Source organism: Alosa sapidissima, chromosome 22 (genome assembly GCF_018492685.1).
Source record: "Alosa sapidissima isolate fAloSap1 chromosome 22, fAloSap1.pri, whole genome shotgun sequence".
NCBI lineage: Eukaryota > Metazoa > Chordata > Actinopteri > Clupeiformes > Clupeidae > Alosa > Alosa sapidissima.
Genome location: NC_055978.1, coordinates 27,200,257 through 27,227,566, shown reverse-complemented (window position 1 = coordinate 27,227,566; position 27,310 = coordinate 27,200,257). Strand labels below are relative to the sequence as shown.

The 27,310-nt window shown below is 45.3% G+C and overlaps 1 protein-coding gene across 1 annotated transcript in view; it reads right to left on the bottom strand.

Moving 5' to 3' along the window:
- Positions 1 to 26,655, bottom strand: part of hmga2 (high mobility group AT-hook 2) — a 31,398-nt gene extending 4,743 nt beyond the window's left edge. Inside the window, exons 1-3 of the mRNA XM_042078861.1 lie at positions 25,943 to 26,655; positions 23,884 to 23,970; positions 17,039 to 17,089 (exon numbers count right to left, since the gene is read on the bottom strand). Coding sequence (XP_041934795.1) covers positions 17,039 to 17,089; positions 23,884 to 23,970; positions 25,943 to 26,050 — 246 coding nt within the window. The 5' untranslated portion in view covers positions 26,051 to 26,655. The remainder of the gene's footprint in view (positions 1 to 17,038; positions 17,090 to 23,883; positions 23,971 to 25,942) is intronic.
- Between the last annotated feature and the right edge of the window lie 655 nt (positions 26,656 to 27,310).

Below are 27,310 nucleotides of genomic sequence, written 5' to 3'. Positions count from 1 at the left end.
TTCCCATTACTACAGATCTATAACATATTTACTACCCAAGCTGCTATTACAACAATTACAAATGTTTGACATCACCAACAATCACAGTGAATTTGGTGGCGTCCAGCGACTTCATTCAGCCAGTCAGAGCAGTAACAGAACCCCCCTTTTATCTGCCCCATGACACAGTCCCGATCACTAACCCCCATCCTCCACACACTGAACTTTTGACAGGGAAATGTCCCTGTCCTCTCCGCAACTCCCAACATTGCAGTAACATTGGAGCACATTCTTGAAGGGGAGAACAGCGGCGCCTTCAACAAGGGCCCAGTGGGCCGGAGGCTCAGCACAAAGCTCAGATTGTGCCCTGGCCACCGCAGCCCAAACACTAAGCACTGCCACCAGCACACGCAGGAAGTGCCTCTGACAGCTGAGGAGTCTGAGCCTCCTGTGTGTGTGTGTGTGTGTGTGTGTGTGTGTGTGTGTGTGTGTATGTGTGTGTGTGTGTGTGTGTGTGTGTGTGTGTGTGTGTGTGTGTGTGTGTGTATGTGCTGCCTCTGCCAGCCGCTGTGAACTGAGCACATGACCCCCACACACACACACACATACCCCATCCCTACATCCCCCCCCCCACACACACACACACCCCATCCCTACATCCCAACCCCCCATCCACCACACTGCCACCCACCACCACCACCATCCCACCCCATCCCATCCGCCAAGCCGGATTGTTCAGAACAGCTGGTGTTTTCTGTGCCAGCTCCGCATGGAATGCTAGGGGGCTGTAACACAGTAAATGTCAACACCGGATGGATCCGAGCAAAGAATGTTCGCTGCGATAAAGGGGAAATTGGGAAGATGATGCACACATTCCTAATGGACCGGGCCAGCAGACGTCCACCCTGGGAACCGCCGGAAAAACAATTAACCTGAACGCGCAGAACAGCCAAACAGCGTAATCACTGGCATTTCTTAGATTACACCTCAAGACTCTTACTGCCCAATCAGGGACATTTGGCTACAGCAGCAGAGCAAAATACAAGGCCAGACACACGTGCACTGGTCATTTCGCAGCCAAGTGAAGTGTACATGTGAAGATTGAGTGCTTCTGTGTGTAGCACCAAGTTCATTCCATGCTACATTATGTGGCCTGGAAAAAGGATTCCAAACTCCTCAAATAGTGAGAATGAGCTTCTGTCAAACACAGACGTCTCAGTGAGCTGCTATATGAGTGCCTATCCATACATAGAATGGCACTCGCACGGTTTCGAACTGTGTAAGGCCATGCAAGCATGATTTAAAAACTGACCATAAAGCTTAACTTGGATGGATTTACACAAAACTTGAGTTTATGGTGAATGGTGGTTCCTCAGACTTCCTGATCCCAAACTATATTGTAAATAGTTGGGGTTGCTGAAGCATGTTTTCTCTGATGTGATGTGAATGGGGCTCCTTCCTCATGTTCAGAACCAGAAATCCCTCCCTTTAACCAAAGTCCTTTTAGGCAAGTCCCTCCATATTGCAACGCTTTTTGGGAACTCATCGGGCATCCTATTAGGCAGAAATGCGCGTGCGCAAGGCTTCACGACACCAATCTTGCTCTAGCGGTGAGTTCACAACACGATTGGCACGATGTCTTCACAACACACCATATGATTGGCTCAATGTATTCACATCACACCACATGATTGGCTCAATGTATTCATTGTCGACGTTTTGTCGAGGAAGGGGTGGGATATGTGTAGACAACGGCCATATTGGCGTTACAAACTAGCCCCATGCATTTCTATGGAGGTTTTTTTGAGTGCTGTGTCTCCTCATTAGAAAGTCTCTGCTTTAACTGAACATCCTGCTGTGCATTCAGCCTAGCTAATGATCATCTAGTACTTGACATGGATAGATAATAGGTAATAGACCATATCAAACAAATGGGACGGTTGCATTAGACCTCAACTGGACATTTAACATTAGATGTTAGAACATTAGAACATTCATTCAATATTATCTAAGAACACGGGCCAAAATGCATTTTAGCTTTTAGAGCCATATAATGTTAGACTGACTGTAAATCGGCGTCATGTAACTAGTCACATGGAAGCAGTTTCAGTGGAAAAGCAGGCCTTGTGGCTGACATCCTTCAACACTTTTATAGGTGTGCTTCTGAGCAAGTGCCACCAGCACGTCAGAATTCTCACCATTCCCCACTGAGCGAAAACGTCTTGGACACAACTTGTTATGGAGGGTGGGTTAGAAGCTCTCAAGGAGAACACCTCAGTCTGTGAACACAGCCTAAGAACTGGTGAGATTTTGCCTGTTAGTCTGTAACACTTAACCTTTGCTATGATCATTAAAGTCACTCAGCAGAGCTGCAGTCTAACACTTAGAACAGTGGGTGTGTGGTAGACGTTAAAAATAATATGAGCCATTTCAGTATAACCAAATTAGATAGATATACAGTTTGGGCTACCAAAGGAATCCGCAAGTGCATTTAAAATGATATATGTTTTTGATTAAACATTTGGGTAAAAAATAAGGCTTGTTAAAATCTGGAATGCCATACTATTTACACTATTAAATTTTAACAACTTTACCTAATAGAGCACTTTCAGTGAGTGAGCATTTCATTTGTGTGATGTCAATGCCTCTGGTTGTTACTGAACAGGGGCTGCCTTCTCTAAGGCTGTAATAGGCGTCAAAGATATTTTAATGCCAGTCTGGAAAGTCCACTATATAAAATAATGTCTATTACTTACAACTCAATTCATAACCTTTCAGCAATAGAGGGTGTTTGTTTTTCCCCAAAATAATGAGGAAAGGTCATAGTTCAAATAGATTTATTTAATGATAACGTGTATATACAGTATGTTGGAAATAAAAGCACATGTGAAAGCCATGTTTGATTGGTGTAGGTGCAGGGGGACAGGGTGAACCTGTTAGATGTAAATTCACCACAATATGAACCAATATAAGTGATCACACCTACACACACACTGATCCAATGGAAGCGTGACATACAGTGTGTCTGTCTAACAAACCCTTGAGTTTCAGAAGTGCTGAAGAGCACAGTGTTTGAATCAGTTCTGAGTGTGTAGGTCCACTTGCAGCCCAGCTGATTTTTTAATTCTGCCTTCTGATTGTGATCACGTCAAACTGAAAACTACCTGCAAAAGGTGAAGTCAGCGGCAAAGTAATCAGATGGAGCAGCTACCACTCAGTGAGAGCAATCGGTGACACATGAGTCATGGACTCTAAGTTCCACAACCATCCAATGGCAGTTACATGCTGCATCCTGCTTGTACAGGAAAAAAAGAATCAAACGCATGAGTCAGAGACAGAGACAGAGTCAGTGGCCAGAAAGACACACACCATGCTCAGGAATGATAACATCAAAGAAAGTTGATGGGGGGGGGAGGGGGGGCATGGCATGTCGATTTCATTCCGAGGTAAGCCCCACAGTAACTCCTCACCTCCAGATAGTGGGTCGGATGCCACACAACTGAGTAAGCCGTCTCCCCACACGGGGAAGTGCGGTGCAGTCCGGTGCGGTCCGGTACCCCCCTACGCACAGTAAACCATTTCACTTTCACCTAGGAGCGGAGGCCATGTGATGAGGGCCCTCGCCTGACAGGCAGTTAAATCCGGCTCCACTGCCGGCTCTTTCAAGTTTGCCTAACCCTAACAGCTTCAGAGTAATCAGGCCGTCCCCCTACATGATGAGGGAGCCCTGAACTCGCTCCAAGTGTAAAGCTGCGGGGGCAGCTCTTCACACACACACACACACACACACACACACACAGGCAGATCAACACAGCTTCCTGAACAGTGGGGGGTAAGTGGTCTGCTCAGACACCCATTCATATACACGAGCACACACAGAAAAACACACACACAGGCAGATAAACACGTGCACATGCGCACACAAGCATACCCATGCACATTAATAGATGCTCACACACACACAGACAAACACACACACACACACACACACAATCATTGACACAGACAGACAGACAGACACAGACACACACACACACACACACACACACACACACACACACACAGAGGGTCAGGGTAGAGTGTGAATGAGTACATGGGGGAGAGGAAAGAGCTCCCTCCCACTGACTCCCCATCTTCAACAGCCTGTCAGGCCAAACACCAGTATTAATCTTCCCCATCCCAGAGAGATAACAGCTTCCCTGGCTCCCTCGGCAGCGGAAGTCTCGCCTGGGATAAGTGATGTCAAACACCTCTCCACTCACAAGGGAAAGGGCCACGGCACCCACATGCCTTGATGCAACCACCCCCCCACCCCCCCTGCCACCCCCCTCGCTACCGCCTGATTTTTGCTTTCAGGATTTTGAGGCATTTACACTGCTTGCTATTCCTGTAAAATCTTGCCTGCCTGCGCGGGGTGCCCTCTCAACAGAGGTGCAAATTAAATGTTGCACTTAAACTCTCATTCCAGGCAGGCTAGCTCCCATTGCAGGCTAACCATAGATGCAATTCCACTGCTGACAATTCACAAGCATTCGAAACTGAATGTCTATTTACATTAAGTGACACAAGAATGTCACAAGAATGAGAGGCTGTTCACAAACATGTCACTAAGACTATTTGTAAAGAGTCTCCATTTCTGAAACTAGCCATGCTAACTGCTAACTCCTAGCGGCTAATTGCGAGGAGAAGTGAGCTCGGCGTGCTGGCAGCCTGGGCAAGGAACACAAGCCGCTGCACGTACCTGCGGCACTTGAGAGGTGCGTGCTGAGGCAGAGCTGCACCAAAACAGCGCGGGGGAGCAGGGATAACACTCTACGTCCACATGCTTTCGCCAATCCTGGCACCTTCATGCTAAGAGCTCGTCCAGGGGAGCTATCGCAAGCCCGGTCACACCTCCTGCTCTGCTGACCCTCTTATCGGCCAGCTCTTTTGAAGTCTCTAAGTGCACGTCTGAAACTGTGTGGGGACAAAAGTGGAGAAACACAGGCAGACTTATTCATAGCGTAGACATGCATACACACACAGATGCTTGCACACACACACACACACTCACAGGCTTAGACATATACTGCAGACATGGGGGCCTTTAGAGAAGGGGGCCTCTAGTGTAGACCTCTCAATATCAACCAACACTTTTTACTATCCACTTTCCAACTTGTTCATGTTTCTATTTTTATTTATTTTTTAAACGCATATCCTTTGAAGTTTACAGTATGTGCAATCCATATTATGTTGATATAAAAACAGGCCCCTTGGTCCCTCACACCTGACCCTATAAGCTTTGTGCAGCGGCCACCCTGCTAACGACTGGCCCAGTGCTCACCCCCTGTCCTTAACCCTGCAGGCTCCGCTCCTGCATGAATGGACCAGTCAGGTTCTCAGCACAGGGAAGCGAGGCTGATGGTGGGGGAATTATTAAACACGATATGGAATCAGACACCTCCGCAGTCACCGCTGTTCCCAGAAATGAATTCCTCACCAGGCCAAGCGGGTTTCGCGTCGCTCTCTCATCCTGGTGCCAAACATATGAACTTGTAAAGCAAGTCCAAACACGAGGTGCGATTTTAAAAACAAATAAAAACGACACAGACAGGTCAGAGAGGGAGGGTTCTGCTTAAGCTAGTATTTGATCAGCATTTTGTACTGATAGTAATGGCTAACCATGCCAGACAAGTTAACCAAGAATTACAGACCTTGTAAAACATGCACGTAGGCCTGACTAGTGTGAGCAGCCCTCTGGACTTCATCTTTAAAGCCTCTGAGCTAGAACATCACCAGTGGACGGGGGGGAATCTGTTGATTTTTAGAGTGGTTTGCACCTAAGGTTCTCTAGTATCTAGTATAGAGTATTGTATAGTATAGAGTCTAGTATAGAGTCGTTATTGTCCTATAAGGATATTCTTTTTCACACATATCATTGTTACATTCCATGCAGGATGTACACAGCCTCATACATATAACATATAAAATATAACATTTAACACCCCCCCCCCCAGTTCCCTCCCTCCTCAACACCATACAAGCAAAAAGGTGGACAGTGCAGACAACATAAAACACAAAAGAATAGGGGGGATGGGTAATTGTCACAGGAGTTTGTTTAGTGCAATGATTGCTGAGGGTATAAAACTTTTCTTATAGTGCGCATATATATATATATATATATATCATACTTGCGTAGGATACATTTCCTGTGACAACTTATTGTTAGTGGCCCCTTCAGTTGAAGTTTAGTTTACATCCCACTCAGGAAGCTTTTTGAATAAAGATATATTGGAATGTGGACATTCAACTTGCAAGTGTGTCTTTAATTTCCACAATCAACCATGTATTCATTCAAACTTTTCTAACTTTCCAAACTTTGCTTTCACCTTGTAGTGTTGGGAACAGTGTTTCAAACCACAAAAATTGTAAATGTACAAAAGCACAAAAGTTTAATATGCACAAAAATGCATATTAAACATACTAACATACAAACAAAGAAATATATACCTATAAATAATACCTATACCTTGACGTTACACGTTGACTGCTAACACATGTTTTGTGTTTGAAGGAAAACCTTCCTTAAGTACCTTCTTACTATAGCTGACGAGAAATCCACAAAAGCAGGAAAAATAAAAAAAAGACCCTCCTTCATTTTGACGAAGGGAACATAACCAAGGACTCCCCTCTCTGGAAGCAGACCCCACATTAGAGCCACCCAGCAACTGCCCCCCCTCTTCCCCCCTCCCCTTGCCCCCACCCCCCCTCCCCTCTCCCCAGCCCAGAGCTTGTGCTGCCGTGAATAAATGCCACATGTTCTGTTTGACTGGAGGTGGAAGTGGGGGGAAAGAAGCCAGGCTTCTCCAGGGTGCAGGCCACAGCACCCGCTTTGTGATCTCCCCTGGAATGCCTCCACCATTTCAGTAGATCATGAAAAGATTCCCCGTCCAAGAAACTCCCCCGCCGCCATTACCCCAGCTCCCCAGTGCACACATGCACGCACTCACGTGTGCACAAACACAGACAAACACACACACATGCACACACACACACACGTTACCCCAATCCCAACTCACTTTTTTTAAACCACCTCCACCACCACCACCAATCAGTCTTCTCCTCTCCTGAACAGGGCTATGAATGGCACCTATCAGAGCTAGGCTAAACCCTGCGATTAGGGGGAATTTGCCCAAGGGCCCTTTGTAGTGGAGAAAAATGTCTGCCACAGAGAGGAATGTGGGAATGTGGAAAATTCCTGGCAGGACAAGCAGCCTTTTGTTCGGAGGTTTTCGGGGGTTGTTCTGGAAGGAGAGAAAGGCGCAGACAAATTGGATCTGCTCTGTTTGGAAGCCTCTGCTGTTTGAAGTGAAATCAGTTCCCAGAGTTTCTCAAAGGAGAGAGGATAAAAAGGGGAGGGGCGCTTGCTGTGCAATAATTCAGGTTTTAGTTTTGCTCCACGCAACTTTCCAGTTGGGAGTTTTCTCTTTTACGCGGTCTTGAGGGGTTGCTTGTGTCTTTATGGGGCAGTCTGTCAATAACTTTGTGTCTTTAGAGGGATGTTTCAAGGATTGACTTTTACATTTACAGTTCTGATTTCTCTTGGCTAAAGCTTGGCTATTCTTTCCCAACTTGACAGTGGTGAAAGCCGATGTCCTGTCAAAGTCCAGTTTTGAAAAGGGGGGAAATCTTTTTGAATGTTGCACAGAATCTGACACATCTGATGTAGATTTCACAGCTGGTGTTTCACACATGGGAAGTACACACAGAAATACATGCAGACAGTTCAACACATGATAAGCAGCCTTTAATAAGCGCCATCATGTCAACGTAATGCATTAAACTGTCCAGAACACCTCCTATGTCTCTGTGGGGTTGGCAGAAATACTGTATTGACGCAAACACAAGTACTTATTTTTGACAAATTTGAAAGAATTGCAGCCTGCAAAGCTGGAGGGGGTGGGGGTGGGGGGGGCTGTTTTCAGTGCACGTACACTGACAAGCCTGTATGTACGGACTCGCAGCATATTTTGGCTTATTCGTGCACACAATAAAAGTGATACATGTTCTGGCATCCAAAATGAGCACATTCTCATATGGTACTTCTGCATCCAAAATGAGCACATTCTCATATGGTACTCCTGCATTTCGCACTCTGGAATGTCAAAAAGCACGGACATGGGAATCAACAGAGCCCAGCTTGTTTTTCTTTTTGCACATTGTTGGTTGATACAAGCCTCCCGTCCAGAAGGCATCTTTCTATTTGGAGAGGGTTCTGCTTTGTTTGCCTGATTGCTTTCCTTTCCCGTCTCTGAACTAACAGAAATGTAATGAATGTGGACTTGATCTTTCCACACATTAATCACGGTCGTTAACTGTGGCAAATTGACAGACCTCATGCAAGTGTGTCTCTGTGTCCGTTTGGGGAAGGGGAGAGAAAAGCCTCAGCTTCAGAGCCTCCCGCCCCCACTCCCCCCTTCCCCCCCCGCAAGACAGTATGAAATTGAACACAAACCTCGAGTGTGTTTCTACATATCTGGGATGACCCCACTTCCCTCCAATGTCATTCTTCTTGAGGGCACAGGGCCATGAAAAAGTTCACCGTCTAGAATTCCTCAGCATGTTCATGGAAGTTGTAGGCTATTTTTAAGATTAAAAAAAAAAAAAATACAACCATTTTCAAATAATCTACATTCAAAAAACATTAACAAAATGCTTGGGGTTTTTTTTTTTTTCTCCGTATGTTGCTTCATCTCAATGAAGGTTCACATTCACGCTGGCATTTGTGCGCTGCACTGCGCTGTGGGTGAGGGAGGAGAGGAGGAAAGGAAGGGACCTGGTGCTGAAAATGGGCGCGGGAGCGTTCACAATCGCAGGCCTCTCTGCGGCAGCCTTGTCTCACCTTCAACAGGAAATAGAGACTGAGCGTGTGGAGCCAGGGCAGGATAAAGGCCTTGGGTTGTATGGAGGCCTAACCATCAATAACATGTGTCACATACCTTTCCCCACTTTACAAACACTCTCCCCCTCTCTCTCTCCCTCTCTCTCTCCCTCTCTCACTCTCTCTCCCTCTTTCTCTCCTCTTTTCCTTTTTCTATCGTTCTCTTATACATGCATAAATATATCATACCAAAAAGTAAAAACAAAACCCATCCCATATAGATCTTGGTACATCAGTAACTAGAATGTTGGTATTTATATCTAAGTTTACATTTCCTCATTTTGCATTACATTGATATGTTTCTATATATTATTTTCTGCAATCTAATGTCATCACCTCTCTATTTGCACACACACACCCATTTGCTGGTAAAACCTTTTCTATTAGTGGGAAAAAGAGTTGCTGTTTATTTCGAAACAACTTATTTTTTTTGTTCTCTCTCTCTCTCTCTCTCTCTCGCTCTCTCGCTCTCTCTCTCTATCTTTCCAAACACGAGAGCCTTCTTTACCTGGGTCAACACAGGGGTGAGTGGTGTTCTCTCTTTCTCTCTCTCTCTCTCTCTCTCTCTCTCTCTCTCTCTTTCTCTCTCTATCTTTCCAAACACGAGAGCCTTCTTTACCTGGGTCAACACAGGGGTGAGTGGTGTTCTCTCTTTCTCTCTCTCTCTCTCTCTCTCTTTCTCTCTCTCCCTCCCGCTTTCTCTTTCTCTCCTGCGGGTCTGAACTCCATTGCCTTTTACATCCTCATCTCCGGAGCACCTAGCGGGACTGCTGTTTTAGTCTCTGGCTCAGAGTGAAATGATTAAAGCGCTTCCAGAGGCTGCAGCAGGAAAGGGAGGGAGGGAGGGAGGGGGGGGGCGACGAGAGGGAACGGAGGGGGGCAGGCATGTGGGGAGGGGAGGGGAGGGGAGGGGAGGGGGGGTGGGGGGCTCTAGAGGTCACTAGTGGAAATCCGTTGAGGTGGTCCCAGAAAACTCCTGGTGTGTGTGGAGTCCCGGCCTGGACACACGCCCCTGTTGGCAGGAATTCAGACTCACGGGCCAGAGTCGGAGGGAGAGGGATAGACTTGTGTGTGTGTGTGTGTGTGTGTGTGTGTGTGTGTGTGTGTGTGCGTGTGTGTGTGTGTGCGTTTTGAGAGAGACAAAAAAGAGAGAAAGGAAGAAAGAAAGAGGGAAGCGAGGGAAGAGGGTAGAGGAGGGGGGAGGCCGAGCAGGGGGAAGGGCTGAAATGCAGGGAATGAGGCAGAGCTGTCCAGGCTCTCTCACAGCCAGCCAGGGAGGGACAAGACTCTGCTCCAAGCCACAAAATAAACCCAGCCCCAGGGTTACAACATACCTCAGCTCCCCCAGCAACCCCACTCTCCATCTCGCCCACGCCGCTGCGCTGATCACTAATAGAACGTTGGAGCTCGTTGTAACATCCCATGAAAAATGTCTAGTGAAGAAAACTCAGAAACTTAGAAAGCAAAGGCAGCAGGAGAGCACTCAATGCAAATAAAAAGTCAATTCCAAGGAGACAGACAGAACCTGCGTTTGTGCCGTTTTTACGACCAAGTACCATGGTCATTTGGGCACAACCCCAATTTGTGGGCATCAGTAAACCCAGTGGAGACTACCCAGCCAGGGTATGCTGCATACACAGTGGTGATTCACCCTCCGACAAACAGCCTGCGAGAGGAACTCTTCTGGCGCGGGGAAACTGCAGCCCAGTAAGCCCAGGAGGCCAAGTTCAATATTTTGCCAGTGAAGCACGCTGAGACTATAAAAAGGGTTTGACCCTGAATTCCCATCATGGGATCCTCCTACCACCATACAAACACACACGTTTCCTCCTACCACCTTACACACACACACGTTTCTAAACAAAGAGAAGTAAGAGAGACAGTGAAGAGAGAGAGAGAGGGATCATGGGAGGGAAGAGGGGAACAGAGAAAAAAAGAAAGAAAGAAAGAAAGAAAGAAAGAAGGAAAAAAGAAAAAAGTACCATTTCACACTCTGGCAGAGAGCTGTCCGAGTCTCCCCAGTCCATTTGCACACTGTTGGATGACCCCCAAATGCAAGGCTTACCCCCACACCCCCCCCCCCCCCCCTCCTCATGTTAGCCCCTGCTCTGATTCCACTCCTCTCCACCTGTCAACAGCGTCTGTCGCCCGGCCAAGAGCAGCACCAGCAGCAGCGCCACAGCCCAGCACCCCACAGCCCAGCACCCCACAGCCCAGCACCCCACAGCCCAGCACCGAGCAGAGCGGAGTGGAGTGGGGCGAGCGAGACGGGATGAGACGAGGACGAAAGGAGATGAGATGAGATGAGATGAGAAGAGAGGAGATGAGATGAGATGAGAAGAGAGGGGATGAGATGAGATGAGATGAGAAGAGAGGAGATGAGATGAGGAGAGGAGAGGAGAGGAGATGAGAGGAAAGGAGAGGAGAGGAGAGGAGAGGAGAGGAGAGGACAGGACAGGACAGGAGAGGAGAGGAGAGGAGAGGAAAGGAGATGAGAGGAGAGGAGATGAGATGAGATGAGATGAGATGAGATGAGATGAGATGAGGAGAGGAGAGGAGAGGAGAGGAGATGAGAGGAAAGGAGAGGAGATGAGAGGAGATGAGGTGAGATGAGACGTGAGGTGAGGAGATGAGAGGTGAGGTGAGATGAGACGTGAGGTGAGGAGATGAGAGGTGAGGTGAGATGAGACGTGAGGTGAGGAGATGAGAGGTGAGGTGAGGTGAGGTGAGGAGATGAGAGGTGAGGTGAGATGAGACGTGAGGTGAGGAGATGAGAGGTGAGGTGAGGTGAGGAGATGAGACGTGAGGTGAGGTGAGCATTTCCTCTCCTCCTCCCACCCGTGCCACCTCTCTCATTCATCTACTCACTTCCTCTACAGCTGAGTCAGTCTAGTCTAGTCAGACGCCCAGTAGGAGTTTTGGGCTTTTGTTTGTTTATATGCTTGTTTATGTGTTTTTTTTCACGTTTCATTGACCGTGCATGGACACAGAGGTTCGGAAGTGTTGCGTGTCCAGTTGGTGTATGTGTGTGTGTGTGTGTGTGAGTGTGTGTGTGTGTGTGAGTGTGTGTGTGTGTGTGTGTGTGTGTATGTGTGTGTGTGTGTGTGTGAGGGGGGGGGGGGGGGGGGGTCTGCTGCCTGAGAAGCAGCTGGGCTGCTCAAGGCCAACTGGTCTGGTTTTTGTACAGCAAATGTAACTGAGAAGCCGACCACGGGAAATGGAAAAAGCCACCTAAGGAGTGAGAGAAGATGCTGATTTGTATTCTCCCACTCCCACCCCTCTCCTCAGACAAAAGACATTCAGCACAGAACTGGTCCACACTCTCCTGACCGGCTGGCTGGTGAGAATCAGCAAAAACGTACTGTGGTGCAACATGTGGCTAGATGCTATCTATGGAAAGACACCATGAGAAAATAAACTGATCATCTTTGAAGTTCCCATTTATTTTTATTAAAGCAAGTAATCATAAGAACTTCATAGTGAGAAATCAACCACTGAAGGAGCGGAAGTTTTGACAAGTCTTGGGGGAAGTGGGCGTCTACATCTCTCACATACACTCATACTCACACATGCACACACACACACACACACACACACACACACACACACACACACACACACACACACACACACACACACACACTCTCACACACATTGTGCACTCTATAACTGTAGAGCTACCAAGCCCATAAAACCCTGTGGACAGCAGCCAGTTGGCAGCCTGAGTGCTGCACATCCTTGCTGGACCAACAGGAAAGCCTGTCTGTCTGTGAGAGCCATTCATCTCCACACCTGTGCAGAGTGGGCAGGGTGAAGAATAGCCATGAATGAGCCTGGGGGGGGGGGGGGCTCTGGACAGCAGGGCCAGTTAGGCACCTACCACAGATCCAAAGGAGAAAGGCGCAGAGCTTTCATCAGTAAAAAGCTATGTGTAATGTTATCTTTTATGGAGCCCAAGCTACGCGATGATCTCTGTTAGTATGTCATGTATTAACAGACCCCGGAGAGCAGGGTGATATTTTTTTGCTCTTTCATCATCATTATCATCAAAATAATATTTTTCATCCTGATCATTATGCCAAAACACAGCAGGGGGGTCCTGGATCATCCTCCAGGGGTGTCCAATACAGCTCCATAGTTAGTCATGAACAGTTGCATGCGGCAATCCAGCTCAATAGTCTGATATGAGGCCTTATGGTCACCACATCTCTTTCCTGTCAGCCCTTGATTTGTTAATGGGGTGTCCCCCCATAAAAACATGACAATAGACACCTGCCAGCCAATTAGAATTTTTTTGATACAAGTATTTTCCTTCAACATCAGACTTGTGAACATTTCAGAACAATTCAAATGTGGCAATTTACTACTGAATTTACTATACATCGAGTAATGCTGCTATACAAAATACATCTCTGTAGATTTTTTTTTTTTTCATTTCAATCTTTCAAAAGTTGTAAACAAATATTTTTGCATCTGATCACTTCCCATGAGTGTGACAGTGACTCAGTGAAAACAGCAAAGTTGCCAATTTTCTATGGCCAGAGCTTTTCACTCAGGATGTGTTTCATATTAGAAACAGTTGCTCAGCAATGTATTAGCGCCCACAGATCAGTAAGAAGAATGGTGAGGCATGCACTGCAATGACTGCCTCCAACTCGGCTTGTTTCTGTTGTTACCACAGACCACTAATTCCCAAACTTTTAAACTCATCAAGTGCCATATTAGAAGCAGAGTTATTAGTTTTGAAATTTCCATTCATTTTCAGTTATTAGGCTTTGACATTTCCATTAACTTGAGTCTTTCAGCTTGTTTTTTTTTTTTTATTAGAGTTAGAAGTGTATAATTTTAGTTTTAATGTTATTTTGTGGAACTGACTGGCTTCAGTTTAGCTTTTACTCAGTTTTAGTTTTTCAGGTGTAAAGAGGAAAGACGTTCAACCAATCACATTGTGGTCATCATCTGCTTCCTTGATAGGTTCAGTACAAATGTTGAATGTTGGTTCCATTTTGGGAAGCATGTGACTTAGAACTCCAAAATAGCTCGAGCCTTTATTGGACCTTTCAAAATGAATGTAGAAAATCAAATTACGTCTGACTTTTCATTCCACACACAAAACAAAAGAGGGGGAAGCCCTGATGGGAACGTTTTGGTGAACACCAAACAGCGCTGTGAGCCACTTAGAGACTTTCCATCGAGACGCTCAAGACCGTTGGCCAGGCTCCACAGACCAACGCTCTCTGAGTTCCCTGAGGGTCAGGTATGGTGAGACAACTTTCTTTCCCTGCCGGTGGCCACAGCCACCTTCTTCTATTAACCATTTGAGGGTGGGGGTGGTGGTCGTTGCGGGGGGGGGGGGGGGGGGCATGGTGAAGGAAAACATTCCAATGGCCCCTTGTAGCCAAAAAGGATATGCTATAATTAGTTGCAGGAGGGCGAGCGGTAGCTGAATGAAGAAAGCTGACTTGTTTATCCACGGCTAGAACGTCCAGACCCCTGACAAGTCCACCCTGTATGCCTGGAGCAGCCGTGTGGCTAGGGAGACCTCAGGGCCATGCCAATTCATCTGTGACACACTAAAGCTACCAAACAGATCATAACCCGGCCTTTCAAAGCCACACAAAGTGGGCCATACATGCGGACGGCCCGTGGAAAGACATGCTTGCGCTCAGTCCATTCATAAAAAAAAAAAAAAAAAACAGCGAAACAAAGTCAGTCCTCTGGCCCTGACCGCCCTCTGTGAGCTAATGGCTGGTGCAGTGTGCGTATCACGGCCCTGAGATGGACAGAGTGCAGTGCGTCAATCGCGGGCCCTGTTCTGGGAAGGTGAGCAGGATTTCCTAATGAGGATCCCCCCTCATCCTCCGAGGGTCACATTTCTCTCTGAGCTGCGTGTTGACGCATTTCATTGACTCAGTTACCACTTCACGCGGGTCACTTTGGCTGAATGGATGTTGTTCTTCAAAGCGCGCACACCAGAGAAAGTTCAGCAAATTAACGCACCCTTGTCTTGTAATATGTCACTATTCCATGCCATTCATAGCATTCTCACAGAGGTTTCTGCTAAGGAAAGGTTCTCAAAGAGCAACTTGTGCCCTTTCAGAGCCCTAGTTAACCTTAGATCCACAGCGCTGCAGCCGGAGAGCCAACCAACAGAGTCAATCAATATGGTCTTTACAAAACCCACATTAAGTCTCAGGAGCCTGCATGGGTTGCTGTCTAAAGAGCAAATGCTATTGGGTTTTCATTACCTCGTGAGAAACATGAGGGCAGATCCACATTATGGCCCAGGTACAGGGTCAGGAGAAAGAGAGAGAGAGAGAGAGAGAGAGAGAGAGAGCGAGCGCTTACAGCAGTCTGTTTGCTATGTGCTTTACAGTCACATGGGCAGTGTGCCAGCGACAGGAGTGTGTGGGCGACTGGGAGTGCGTGGGCGATGTGGTGCGAAGGTGTGTGTACCTGCAGGAGACGGACACCATGAAAGGGCTGCCGAGAGTCGCCGGGCACTAGTACAAAGGAAACGCTGCAATAAATTGAACTCCTTTATCAGGTCAGTCAAAGGGTTCAGTGGCTCCATATAGCACGGTAAAGCAGGACCTTTTCAGAGAAAATGGCCGCGGCGCTAGATCATGTTGGCAGACATCGCTGAACTGAGGTTGCTCACTCAAGTCTGTCTCACTCGCGGTCTGGCTTATTCACCACCATTCACCATTGCAGCACTAGGGGAATCACGGGGATGTATATAGTGCCTTTGATGAGTAACACAGTGCTCATGCATGCTGGCAACACAAAGGGAAATTATGAATGTAGCCGAGCGCTCTGCAGTTCATTCAAAGGAGACAGAGACAGTGTGAGAGCTGGAGCAAATTATGGTCTGAGATGACTCCCGAGAGGCCACCTAATGAAAACTGCATTCACACATCACTAGAAAAGAAAAATTGCCGTCAAATAGATTGAGCAAGACTGGTAGAATTTTGTTATGACTTGATGGCTGTATTACTACCAGTTTGTTTAACATAGTGCTCTGAATAACTGCAATATGTCATTCCCAGTATGTGAATGGTTGATGGCTGGATTGAATCACAGTGAATGACAGATATAATGACACTGTTTACACATATTTTAAGTGTATATGACACTGAAACCTTCCACTAACTTCCTTCAGTCCCTTCTAGTCACACACACACGCACACACACACACACACACACACACACACACACACACACACACACACACACAAACAAATACGCACATACACCTTTCAAAGTGAACAGAAGTTCAGTGGCTTCTGTTCATTTGTAGGTAAAAGGAATCCTTAAGGAAATGAAGCTCATATGTCAGAGAGAGTTCAAGCTCCCACTATATTACAGCTGGGCTCCTGGTGGCACTTTTAACAGCCTGCAGCTTTTTGTCCGACTATGAATCAAGTATGTCACTTATGACCTGATAAACACAGAGAATTTCAAGCTGTCTGAGCTGTCTGATTATTTAAGTATTCCTGTGGTCAATGTGGAGTATAAACATTTTCTTTCGCTAATAACATGAACATTTACCCAAATCCCCCTTAAATATACATCGGCAAGAAGCTATCAGTGAAACTAAGTAGGAAGTGGGCATGAGTGCAAAAAATATAATTAAGAGCAATGATAGCACTGTGAATGTGTTTGTGGTAACACGCTCCTCATTCACTCAGCTTGGGCTGAGCAGAGACTCTAACCGCCACACATTCATTCATAAAAGGACAGTAAACTGCCTTTTCTCAAGTGGAACAAATTTGTCTCACATTATGTATGGGGTGCACACTTGAACTTTATGGTGTCACTTTGTGTGTGTGTATGTGTGTGTGTCGTGTGTGTGTGTGTGTGTGTGTCGTGTGTGTGTGTGTGTGTGTGTGTGTGTGTGTGTGTGTGTGTGTGTGTGTGTGTGTGTGTGTGTGTGTGTGTGTGTGTGTGTGTGTGTGTGTGTGTGTGTGTGTCGCGTGTGTATGTGTGTGTGTGTGTGTGTCGTGTGTGTGTGTGTGTGTGTGTGTGTGTGTGTCGTGTGTGTGTCGTGTGTGTGTCGTGTGTGTGTGTATGTGTGTGTGTGGTCTTATGTGGGTACAAACTGAATAAAAAGGAAAAGAAATCACGAAAGTTACTCACCCATTTCCTGGGTCGGCCTCTGGGTCTCTTTTCACCTGTGGCCTCAGCTTTCTGTGAAGGGATCAAAAGTGGACACTGATCAATATGCAGCCCCTTCTCTGTGTGACACCCTGGATCTAGCCAAGGACAAGAAGCTCCCCCATTTTACACTGAGGGAGGAGTCATATTGCACCAGTGGAATTTTATGCCATTCAAGTGCAAATGAGTGGGCCACAATCAGTATGCCCAGTGGACCAATGAGGACCGAGATGGACAGTTCTAGGATCAGTATCCTATGGTTGGGGTCTTTGGAAAGACCAGCCACCACTGCTCATTCATAGCCTCCCCAATAAAGTAACTGTCTAGGGTGGTGTTGCCTATTTTTGACTCATTGACTACATTGTGCAAACTGATGTGCTGCTCCTGACTATCTTAGAAGGATACAGATGAGGTAGTCTCTGGTAAAGGGATATTCTCTGAGACACAGTAAACCTTGAGAAAACGTTACTCCTTCAACTTGACAGTTGTTGGTAGTAAGACTGCCAAGCCCTGTGGGTGGATCTGTGCAGCGCTATAAGAAGCAGCTCAACCCTGCACAGTGAAAAAGACGATTAACATGACAAGACGTGTCTCAATAATTCATTAGATATTAAGTGCACTTCTGGCGAAAGGATGGCAAGGGGAATGGGTGCAGTGAAACCCTGCCCAATCCTGATGAATTTTGCAAATTAACTTCTGCAGGCAAGTATCAAAGGGAACACAACGGTCAGGTAGGTTCGCCACAGTCCTTCTTAAGATGTCTGTTAAAAAACCCACCAAAACCTGAAAAACTCACACCATTGCTGAGGGTAAAGTCAAATCTGCAGTCTCTGTTAGGTTAGCGGCATAAGTAGGGTAGTGGCTGTAATTGTTTGGGAACATGTGCGTGTCCTTACGAGCGTAAACCTTCAGTTACAATAGTTAAACAATCCCACTGAAAGCTACAACAGTTCAACAATCCCACTGAAAGCCAATATGTGTTGACCTTTCTATCAGACCGCTTCGACAACAGTCTGCAGAGGTAATGCACATTTTGTACATTCCACCCTTATTCCCATGGTGTGCTTGCAGACAGACACAAGAGATACCCTCAGAGCTTCTTTTTTTTAAACTCCCATCACCCAACAAAAGAAAGGGAGAGAGAGAGAGAGGGAGAGAGAGGGAGAGAGAGAGAGGGAGAGAGAGAGGGAGAGAGCGACAGAGAGACATGGGCAGAGACAGAAAAAAAGAGACTGAGTGAGAGAAAGGAGAGATGTATGCGTTGTCTGATGTGTTCTGCCCTGTAGGGCCCTGCATGCCTGGCCTGGCTAAGCGCGCACGCATTGTTGAGTCTCACGTTACGGCTCTCCCAACAAGCACAGTTTGTTTTAAATACCCCGAGGACGCTCCATCCAAGCCCTCGGCAAATTCGGAGCGAGTGGAGAAACATAAGCCCGTGTGCCATGGGAGCGCCGAGGGCAGAGAGGCATCGGAGCTCGGGGAGAAATCTCAGGGCTCATCCTCGCCGCGTCCACTCTCTGCTCGGCTGACCACTGAGATTCAGTCGTCAGCCACTCTGGTCCTTAAACACGTAACAATTTGAGGCCAGTGAATGGATATATGTCCTCCAGCTGTTGGAAACACAAACCTCGGGGTGCCTGCCCACCGAACCGCTCCAACAGTTCATTCATAACTGAGGGCCGCACACTTTGTTAGCACATGCCTGGCGCTTAAGTCCCTGCTAATCACTCTGCATTGCGGGTTAAAATAAAATGGTATTTGGGGGGCAGCAGAACACCCACCCCCATGTGGTCACCCCACCACCCCCCCCCCACCCCGCACCCCCCTCCGTCCCAATCACCCAATCTGTGCTGTCTGTGAACCTGTCTGTTTGGGACACTGCATTTTTAATCAGGAGATTAAATGGTGGTGTAAGCCTACACCTTGCTAAATTAATCATGGCTGTGTTAGCATGTCTCGTTTGGTGCGGTGACTGGCTCTCTACAGCAGAGCTGAGTGTGCTGTTGGCTTTAAGGGGATCTCTGTCCAGAAAACACCCGACTAGGGCTCACGTCTGGCGCTGACGTGGCACAGGATGGGCGGATCCGGTGCCATCATAGCGTGCACTCAACTCTTGCCCTGTGACATGAGGACACATTGGCACGTGTGACGGAGAGAGGGATAGAGAAAGAAAGAGAGGGAGAGAGAGAGAGAAGACAAGGCCACTGGCCATTACTGGAGAATGAGAGCAGCATGCCAGACTAAGCTTTAGGAAGGAGGGTTTAAAATTAGCTCCTTGGTCTATTGTATCAAGTTGCAACAATGACTGATCCTCGGAAAATATTCTAGTGTGTCATTAGCGCAAATTTATTGAGCAGATGATCAGTGACTGGGCTTGGCACTGTTATACACTCCAATAACTGCCGCCAAGGTCTTCTTCATTATATTGGTCCAAGATAGCCCTGCACATGTCTCTGAGGCAAAGCAACTGCTGATGAAAGCTATATAAAGGGTATTTGGAAAACTGGAACATTTTACAGCTACTGCAGATAAAATTACACAAAAATATCAATTTACAATAGTATGGTTGTTATACAATTATTTGATTGAAGCCAATGGTGTTTTTCAGTCCAAATCAAGCCGAGATGGTGGGTGCACTTGCACTTGTCCATCCACAACGGTATTACTATTTATAGCAAATGAGTGGCAACCATAGACTGGAAAAAGTTACCAGTGGTTTAAAGATACCATCCTTTTAAATGAGGCATTTGAAGACACATAAACTCTTGGGGTGTGTGTTCATAGCCCCTTCTGTGTAAAACTTGCACTTTCTCTTATTTTCTCAAAATGTTAATTTATAAAATCAAGTAGAACTTTGAGGGTTGAGGTCTTAAAGAGGTTTACACAAAAAAAATCCATGTAAATGTCTCAAAATAACTTTGACATGAAACCCATGCTCAATGTCAAAAAATGGGGCAATTTCAGATTTTCTGCAGAGAGATTATTCTCCATTTGCTAATTGCTGTGCAATGGCATACTTAATCAGCTCACTTGCAGACAATTTCTTAACAATGGGAATACCGTGGTCACTGGAGAATGACATCATTCATCACAGCATGTTCCAAACTGAATCTGTGTGAGGGGATGTATGCCCAACTGTTCTCTTAAGGGAAACGTTTTCTTTTAGGGGCAGCAAATACTCTCAATCACAGAGCACTAATAGGCAGGGAGAGTGATGGATTTTGGGAGGGTGCGCAAACCTTGTGAAAAGTTTTCATAGTGAGGCGCCTTCACAATTCTGTCTCCTTTCATCTTTGGAGATTTATATCTCGTCTGTTTATCATAACAATGCCAAATGAGACGAAACAGGCTTACTCTGGCAGCAGAGTGGTTCAGTTTTCAAAGTAACCCCAGAATGTTTACAGTGGTACCTTAATGCGGAAGAGTCCTAACTTTGCTGTCATCGAGCCCTTCACACAGCTGAATCCCCAAAATAAATGAAGACATCCAAACTTTCCCTTGATGGCTTAGGCTAAGTCAAGCTGTAAGACTTTAAACCAAAGATTGTAGTGGATGTCAGGGGGAACGTCCCACACGAACCAGTGCATGCGAGTGGAAAAATTAGCTCACTACACTGCTCTCCTCGGTGGAATTCATCAACACACATTCCCCTTGATAAGGCTTTACAGGGTTTTTTTTTTTTCAACAATGGTGTGTTTTCCACAGAAACACACCATTGGTGGCCCTGACATGAATGTCTGCTGCAGAAATGTAAGGTGAGCTATGTGTTGGGAAGCAATGAAGATTATGTGTTACAGACTCGCAATTAGCTCCGTTTGCATGGATGTGCCAGCATGGAGGAGAACATGACAACCCAGACTATACACACTGAAATTACTTATAAGCACTGTGTGTGTGCTTGAAGTGTATTTATGTGTGTGTGTGTGTGTGTGTGTGGGTGTGTGTGTGTGTGTGTGTGAGAGAGAAAGAGAGAGAGAGAGAGAGAGAGAGAGAGAGATTTTCCAAGACTGTATGTGCACTGTTAGCAATTTGTATGAAGGCCTGTTCTGCAGAGCATTACTGTGAATCACAATTACATGGCGGGAAATTTGTACATATTAATGAAACAGTATTTTATTGTAGAACTGATGTGCTGCATAGTACTATGTGTCATACAACTGCATTATGGAATAGAACCTTTACTGTTAAAAGTGTGTTCTAGAGGCGCAAGCCTTTCTGGACATTGGAATTTGTAATGCTTTAAACGTTGACTTGAATTGAGACTGAAAAGCCAAAAAAGAACAATTCAAGTCAAAACTTTCTCTGCTCTGCGCTCTGAATTGTGACCATTTAAACTGATGTGCACAGAGCTATATGTCTGATTAATCAATGTAAAACAGGCATCTTTAATCCCTCATATGGCTTTAAATGAGCTTATATGAACAGTACATGAAGATATATGGATGATCAGGCACCATTGAGTTTATAAATGTAGGATATGTAGAATTTACGCCCCAAAGAAGCTACAGTGCTTATATTTCAGTTTATGAACTTAGCCATCTATTTTATTTAATAAAGTGCATTAAAGTATTATTGCAGATCATACAACTGATTCTGACAAATAATGGAACAGGATTTATTCCTAACAGGACTATGGCAGGACAAGCTGTCTGGTGTGCTCCAATGCCAATCACAAACACATTGGACAGAATGGATATACCCACAAATAAATACTTTTTCATTTTCCAGATGTTCCTCACTGCGACTATAGACTAGCACCGCCCAGAAGCCACTGTTGCATGTGCAATTGTACATACTACCCCTTCTGAGGAGACTTTGAGGGGTTCTAACATTCTAGCAATTGACCGGACTAATCAAATCTGTGACTTGTTGTGGTTTGGTCCAGAGGGGTGCAGGTCATGGCTTACACCTTCATAAACATGTCAGCTTATACATGTGGCAAGACTACAGAGTGCTAGATAGCAGAGAGAAACTACAGAGATTCTCTCAAATCAACAATTAAAGGGATGTAATATCACCTCTGTCCCAAGTGAGCGGATAGGCTACGTTTTTACACAGCCAAGGCTAATATGTGTTGCATCCTTAGAAGCTAATGTTAGCTACTTTCTGTCAGTCTATCATTAGCCTGCCTCTTGATGGTTATAGATGGCTATGGAGCATCTACTGACTAAGGATATGTCTACATCTAGTGTGCTGCAATAAATAGGTTTTGCACATACACACACAGTGTGAGTCCATGCTCAAGTTGGGCAGCACATATCAGTTTGAACTAGTCAGGCTCTGTATCAGTGAAACGGTGGCATCCATGTTCTTGCCATTCTAACATAACTAAAACACTGTTGCAGTAGGCCTCTCCTTGTCTGAAGTTGGGCCATAATCTGTTCCTCTCTTTTTGCTATGATACATCAGCTAAATGGGTGGATGGATTTCATTTGGTGAGCAATGGGTGGATTTCATTTGCTGAGCAATGACTATTGTGGTACATGTAAGTGACGTCATCACGAGTCTCCATCATGAGTCTCCTAAGTAAAATCTGACCTTGAGCTCCACCACTGTTAGGGACAGCCCTGATCATGTTGTACCAAAGTATTTCATTAAACAAATACATTTTGATGGGTGTGGTTATTCTTAAAGTGAACCAGTGAATGGAAAATCACTAAAAGTGTGAGACATCTAGCTGAATGGTAAAAATGTGGCCAATAACTGCCAGGAACTCACTTCCAAAGCAGTTCTGCTTTCTGTACAATGACACTGTTCAAGACTCGTTTGGGCATTTGTTGTGTTGTAAATCCCAAGACTGCACTACACTGGGCAGTGTCGCTGAGCAGAGTGCACTCACAGAATACAACGGGGAGGTCTAGTGGTTGGAGGTCCAAGCATTTTAGTACTTCTGTATATTACAGTAGCCTTATTTGTACTTTAGGTGTTAGTAACTTGGGTCTAAAGCAACAGTACTGTAATGTACTGGGCAATTGCTTTATAGATTGATTTGGAACAGAAACAGCTGTTTTGTTGTTGTTTTGTTGTTATGGTAGACTTATTCCTGGTGTATATTCAAAAACAGACAACTACTACTATAGTAGTACTGGTGACTTTCTTCTGGTAATATACTTGAAATAATGTAATACTATTTTTTCTTCTTGTTACCATGCATACTATGCTGATAAAATACTAGAAAAGAACGACACTATGTTACTGGCCAATAACTGCCAGGAACTTACTTTAGTTTTTACAGGAAATGTTTAACAGTGTGTGCTTCAGTGTGTGTTTAGACCCAGCACTGTTAGGTGTGCTCAGCCCCGTTGTGGGACTAGAGTGTTTACAACTGTGCTGAAACATGCAGCCATGGCCTCAGCCCACTGTGGTTTGGACTGTTTCATATGCTGGTCATTCACAAGCGCAACGTCCATGGTTTGTAATTAAGATATCAGGAAGGCAGTTCCCACACCACAGTGCGCAAAGACATTCTGCTTGTTAACGTTCTCCTCACACCTCTGTCTCACTTTGAAATTTTGAATGGTCAAAAAATTGTCAGTGGTTCCCCCTGCTTTAAAAACAGCAAAGCAATTGCACTTTCTGGTCTTCAATGCCACGCATGAGTGAGTCCTCTATAGGCGTAACTAGTATTATGAAACCAGACGTCATTTCAAACCACTGCGCAGTTCAACACGTGGGATCTTAAGATCTAGGTGGTCTGAAACACCTAGGGTGTGTGTGTGTGTGTGTGTGTGTGTGTGTGTGTGTGTGTGTGTGTCCAGCTGGTTGGGAATTAGGTGGAAGTGTAGTGAGGTGTAGAGACCAGACGCCTGTCTCTGGCTGGTTCTCACCTTCTGTGCTGCCTTGGAGGGGCCCTTGTTCTTGCTGCCTTTAGGGCGCCCCCTCGGTCGTTTGGGGACAGGCTCGCCTGTGGGCTCCTGAGGAGAAGAGGAGGTGAACGCAGGAGATGAGGACAGGAAACAATGCTATGGCCCACTGCCCCCCCCCCCCAACCCATGCAGAAAAGACAAGGTCCCTTTCCACAATGTACTCATTTAATGGTAGCCTTTTATTTGCTTGGTGCGCTGTGAGTCAAGACCAAAAGAGGGGCAAAGGTGGTGTGTGTGTGTGTGGTGTGTGTGTGCAGTGTTTCCCATACATTGACTTATTTGTGGCGGCCCACCACAATATCAACAATGACCACCACACAATGATTTTCCAGGTTGTACTAAATTGTGCTTAAATCTGGTTAGCATCATAACCATGCTGTGCTAATTTGTTTCTCTTGATTCTTGAATACTGTTGTATTCAAGTTAATTCTGCAAACCAACCACCACAAATGGAATTCAATTCTGTGGGAAACACTGGTGTGTGTGTGTGGAGGGGGGGGGGGGGGCTATGAGTTTGTGGTTGCATGTATGTGTGTGCATGCTCATGTTTGTGTGTGTACGTGTGTGCCTATTCATGTTTGAGTGCATATGCACTTATATTATGAACAAGTAGGACAGCATCAGCAAATCATTGCACTCCTGGTAGCAACCACTTTGAACCCAAACTCATCTGATAACATCTGTTCAGACACAGGGGGGGTTGTGGGGATGTTGTGATATTGTCTAAAATAATATGGTTCTCTTCTGGTAATTAAAACTTAAAACATGCTGTAGATCCTAGTTGTTGCCCTTAAAAGGCTTTATTAATATATTGTTACATATTGCAATACCAGAATGAGAATCACGTGATAGTAGCCTACTTAAGATTCAGTAAAAGCCCTCTATGGATTATTGTATTTTTTGTACTAAAGGAATATTTAGCCTAAATTAGCCTACGTCTAGTCAAACTTGCATACACGTTACAATGCACGGGTTTGTCCAATAGATTAAATCAATGATTTATGTAGACATTGAAAACTTTCACGCACCAAAATACATGTTTAGTGGTATAGTATAATTAAATATGAATATTCCCCTTCCAGCTGGAGTAGGCCTATTTCACTACAATCCAACAGGCGAGTCATGTAAAGAAGCAATCAACATATCAAAGAAACACGTATCGAAATGTCTAAGTTCATTTAATTGTCTGATGTTCTTTACACAATGACTAACATTAAAAAAAACTCTTGTGAAAAGGATGTGGTCATGACGATATACTGCTGGAAACAGTGGCTGTGGACATGTAAACAAGCGCCTACGATGTTAAAAGAGTGGGAGCAATAACTTCTGACACAGTAATATGTTCATGCATCGCGGTCACATGAAAATCGCAATCAACCCAATTATCCTACAGATTATAATACTATACAATAGCCTAGCTGACCGGGGTACAGCGTAGCCTATGCACGGTCCAACTGCAAAACCAAACAGAAGTCGCAGCATGCTCACCGAATACACGGTTGTGCAAACTATCTGATTAAAAAGATGTAGCTTGACTATAGCCTATATTGGAATTTCCGAGAACTAACTTTAAAAATTAACACACAATATATCTTGTAAGTTGCAATTACAGAAAAGGAAAAGCACTTCTATTTTAATTAATGTGTATAGACACTGATGTGAAATAATTACCTAAGCATTATTGTTCTAAATGATCGCGGGGTTTATCACCAAGCGCAATTGTAACAACAGGACTGTGCGCATAAATTACGCTATAGCATAATGATATATGATTGTATGTTTGAAGTGTGCAGCCGCAGCGTACAGAGCCCATGCACTGTTGAACAATATACAGGCAAACATATCCATTGCATTCTTAACTTTTTCTTAAACTACAATACAGGCAACAATACTATCTCACTTAAACTAACCGGGAAGGGCTTTCGCGTAGGCTACTATGAGAGCGGAGCTGGAGAACAACAAACAATCGTGGTTAAATTTCTTGTTGTGTCGAATAGAAAGACAAAAACATAAGACTGACTTGAGGCGGCTTCCTCGGTCTGCCCGGTCCTCTCTTCGGAGGCTCAGCCGGTGCGGGCTGTTCCTGGGATCCTGAAGCTTCGCCGGCTTCCTCACCGCGGGCACTCATTGTGGCTTGGACCAAACTGTAATCTCCTGCACCTTCTACTTTCAGACACGGCTGATTCCTGCACACCGGTCGTCCTGGTGCGGAACACGAAATGGGGTTCCTTGTTCCTTTAAAGTTAGAACCGGCGATTTCAAGTGTAGAATGAAGAGGCCTCAATAAATATGTATTTGCAAGAAAAGGGTTGCGCAAAACAAAAATAAAGATGGGGAGAGCCTTCAAAGTATTATGAATAGCACGTGCTGCCCAGTTCAGTGTTTGGCACACAAAAATGTCTTCTCTTTAGAGCTGAGTGGGGGTGGCTTTAGTAATAAAATAAGCCAGTGATCGATTGGAATTTCGGTTTCGTCTGTACAACTGAGTGCGATTCATTTGCAAAGAAAATGTGACAGTGCACTGTCAAATCCACGCGCCGACAAGTCTGCTGCGGAACTTCAAGAATCACGGGGACAAGATTTTTGCACGGATTGGTTTAAAAAAGAAGTTGCTATTTTAAATACATCTCCGCTGTCCATACGAAACCAGTAGACTGACCGAATGAGGATGAGGTATATTTAAAAAAAGAGAGGGAGAAAGAAAATCAGTTTTCCCGTGGGTGGATAACACGGGGAGGGGGAGGCACCAAAGGCGCAAAAAAGCTGGGGTTTTGGAGTAGAGCCAGAGAAAACAGGAGAAATTCAGCGGCGTTAAGAGGAGAGAGCACATTGAGACAAACTCACGTGTCCAGCACCATTCATGTAACTGGCGACAGTCCAGAGAGTTTAAAGAGACAGAAGGCGAAAGCGCCTTCTTGCGTTCTAAAGTTAATTTTCCTTCGTAAAGAGTTCTTTTAGCTCACCGAGAGTCTCAGTTGGTATATTTTTCTTAATGTCGTAATTATGCTATGCAATATGTAAGCCTATCATTGTAATTCACAAACAACAGTAGTTATTACATATCATTTTTGTGGACCACTATCAAAATGTTTTGATTTCATTGTAGGACCTAGCCTGCTGATAGAACTTCAAAGTCACAACGTCACAAAATACCTCGAATTATTTTTATGTACTTGTATTATTGTATTAATATATTATTATTATTATTATTATTATTATTATTATTATTATTACAGGATGAGTTTTTAATCATTAGTCGTCACTTAAAATTAAATTTACGACAGCAACAATACAATGGCCTTAGGGGCTGATCAGGTATGCTTTGAGGCGCAAACAACACTTCTAAAAGTGCTACTATGCGTTTCCGTGGTGGCAGCTGCCTTTTCCC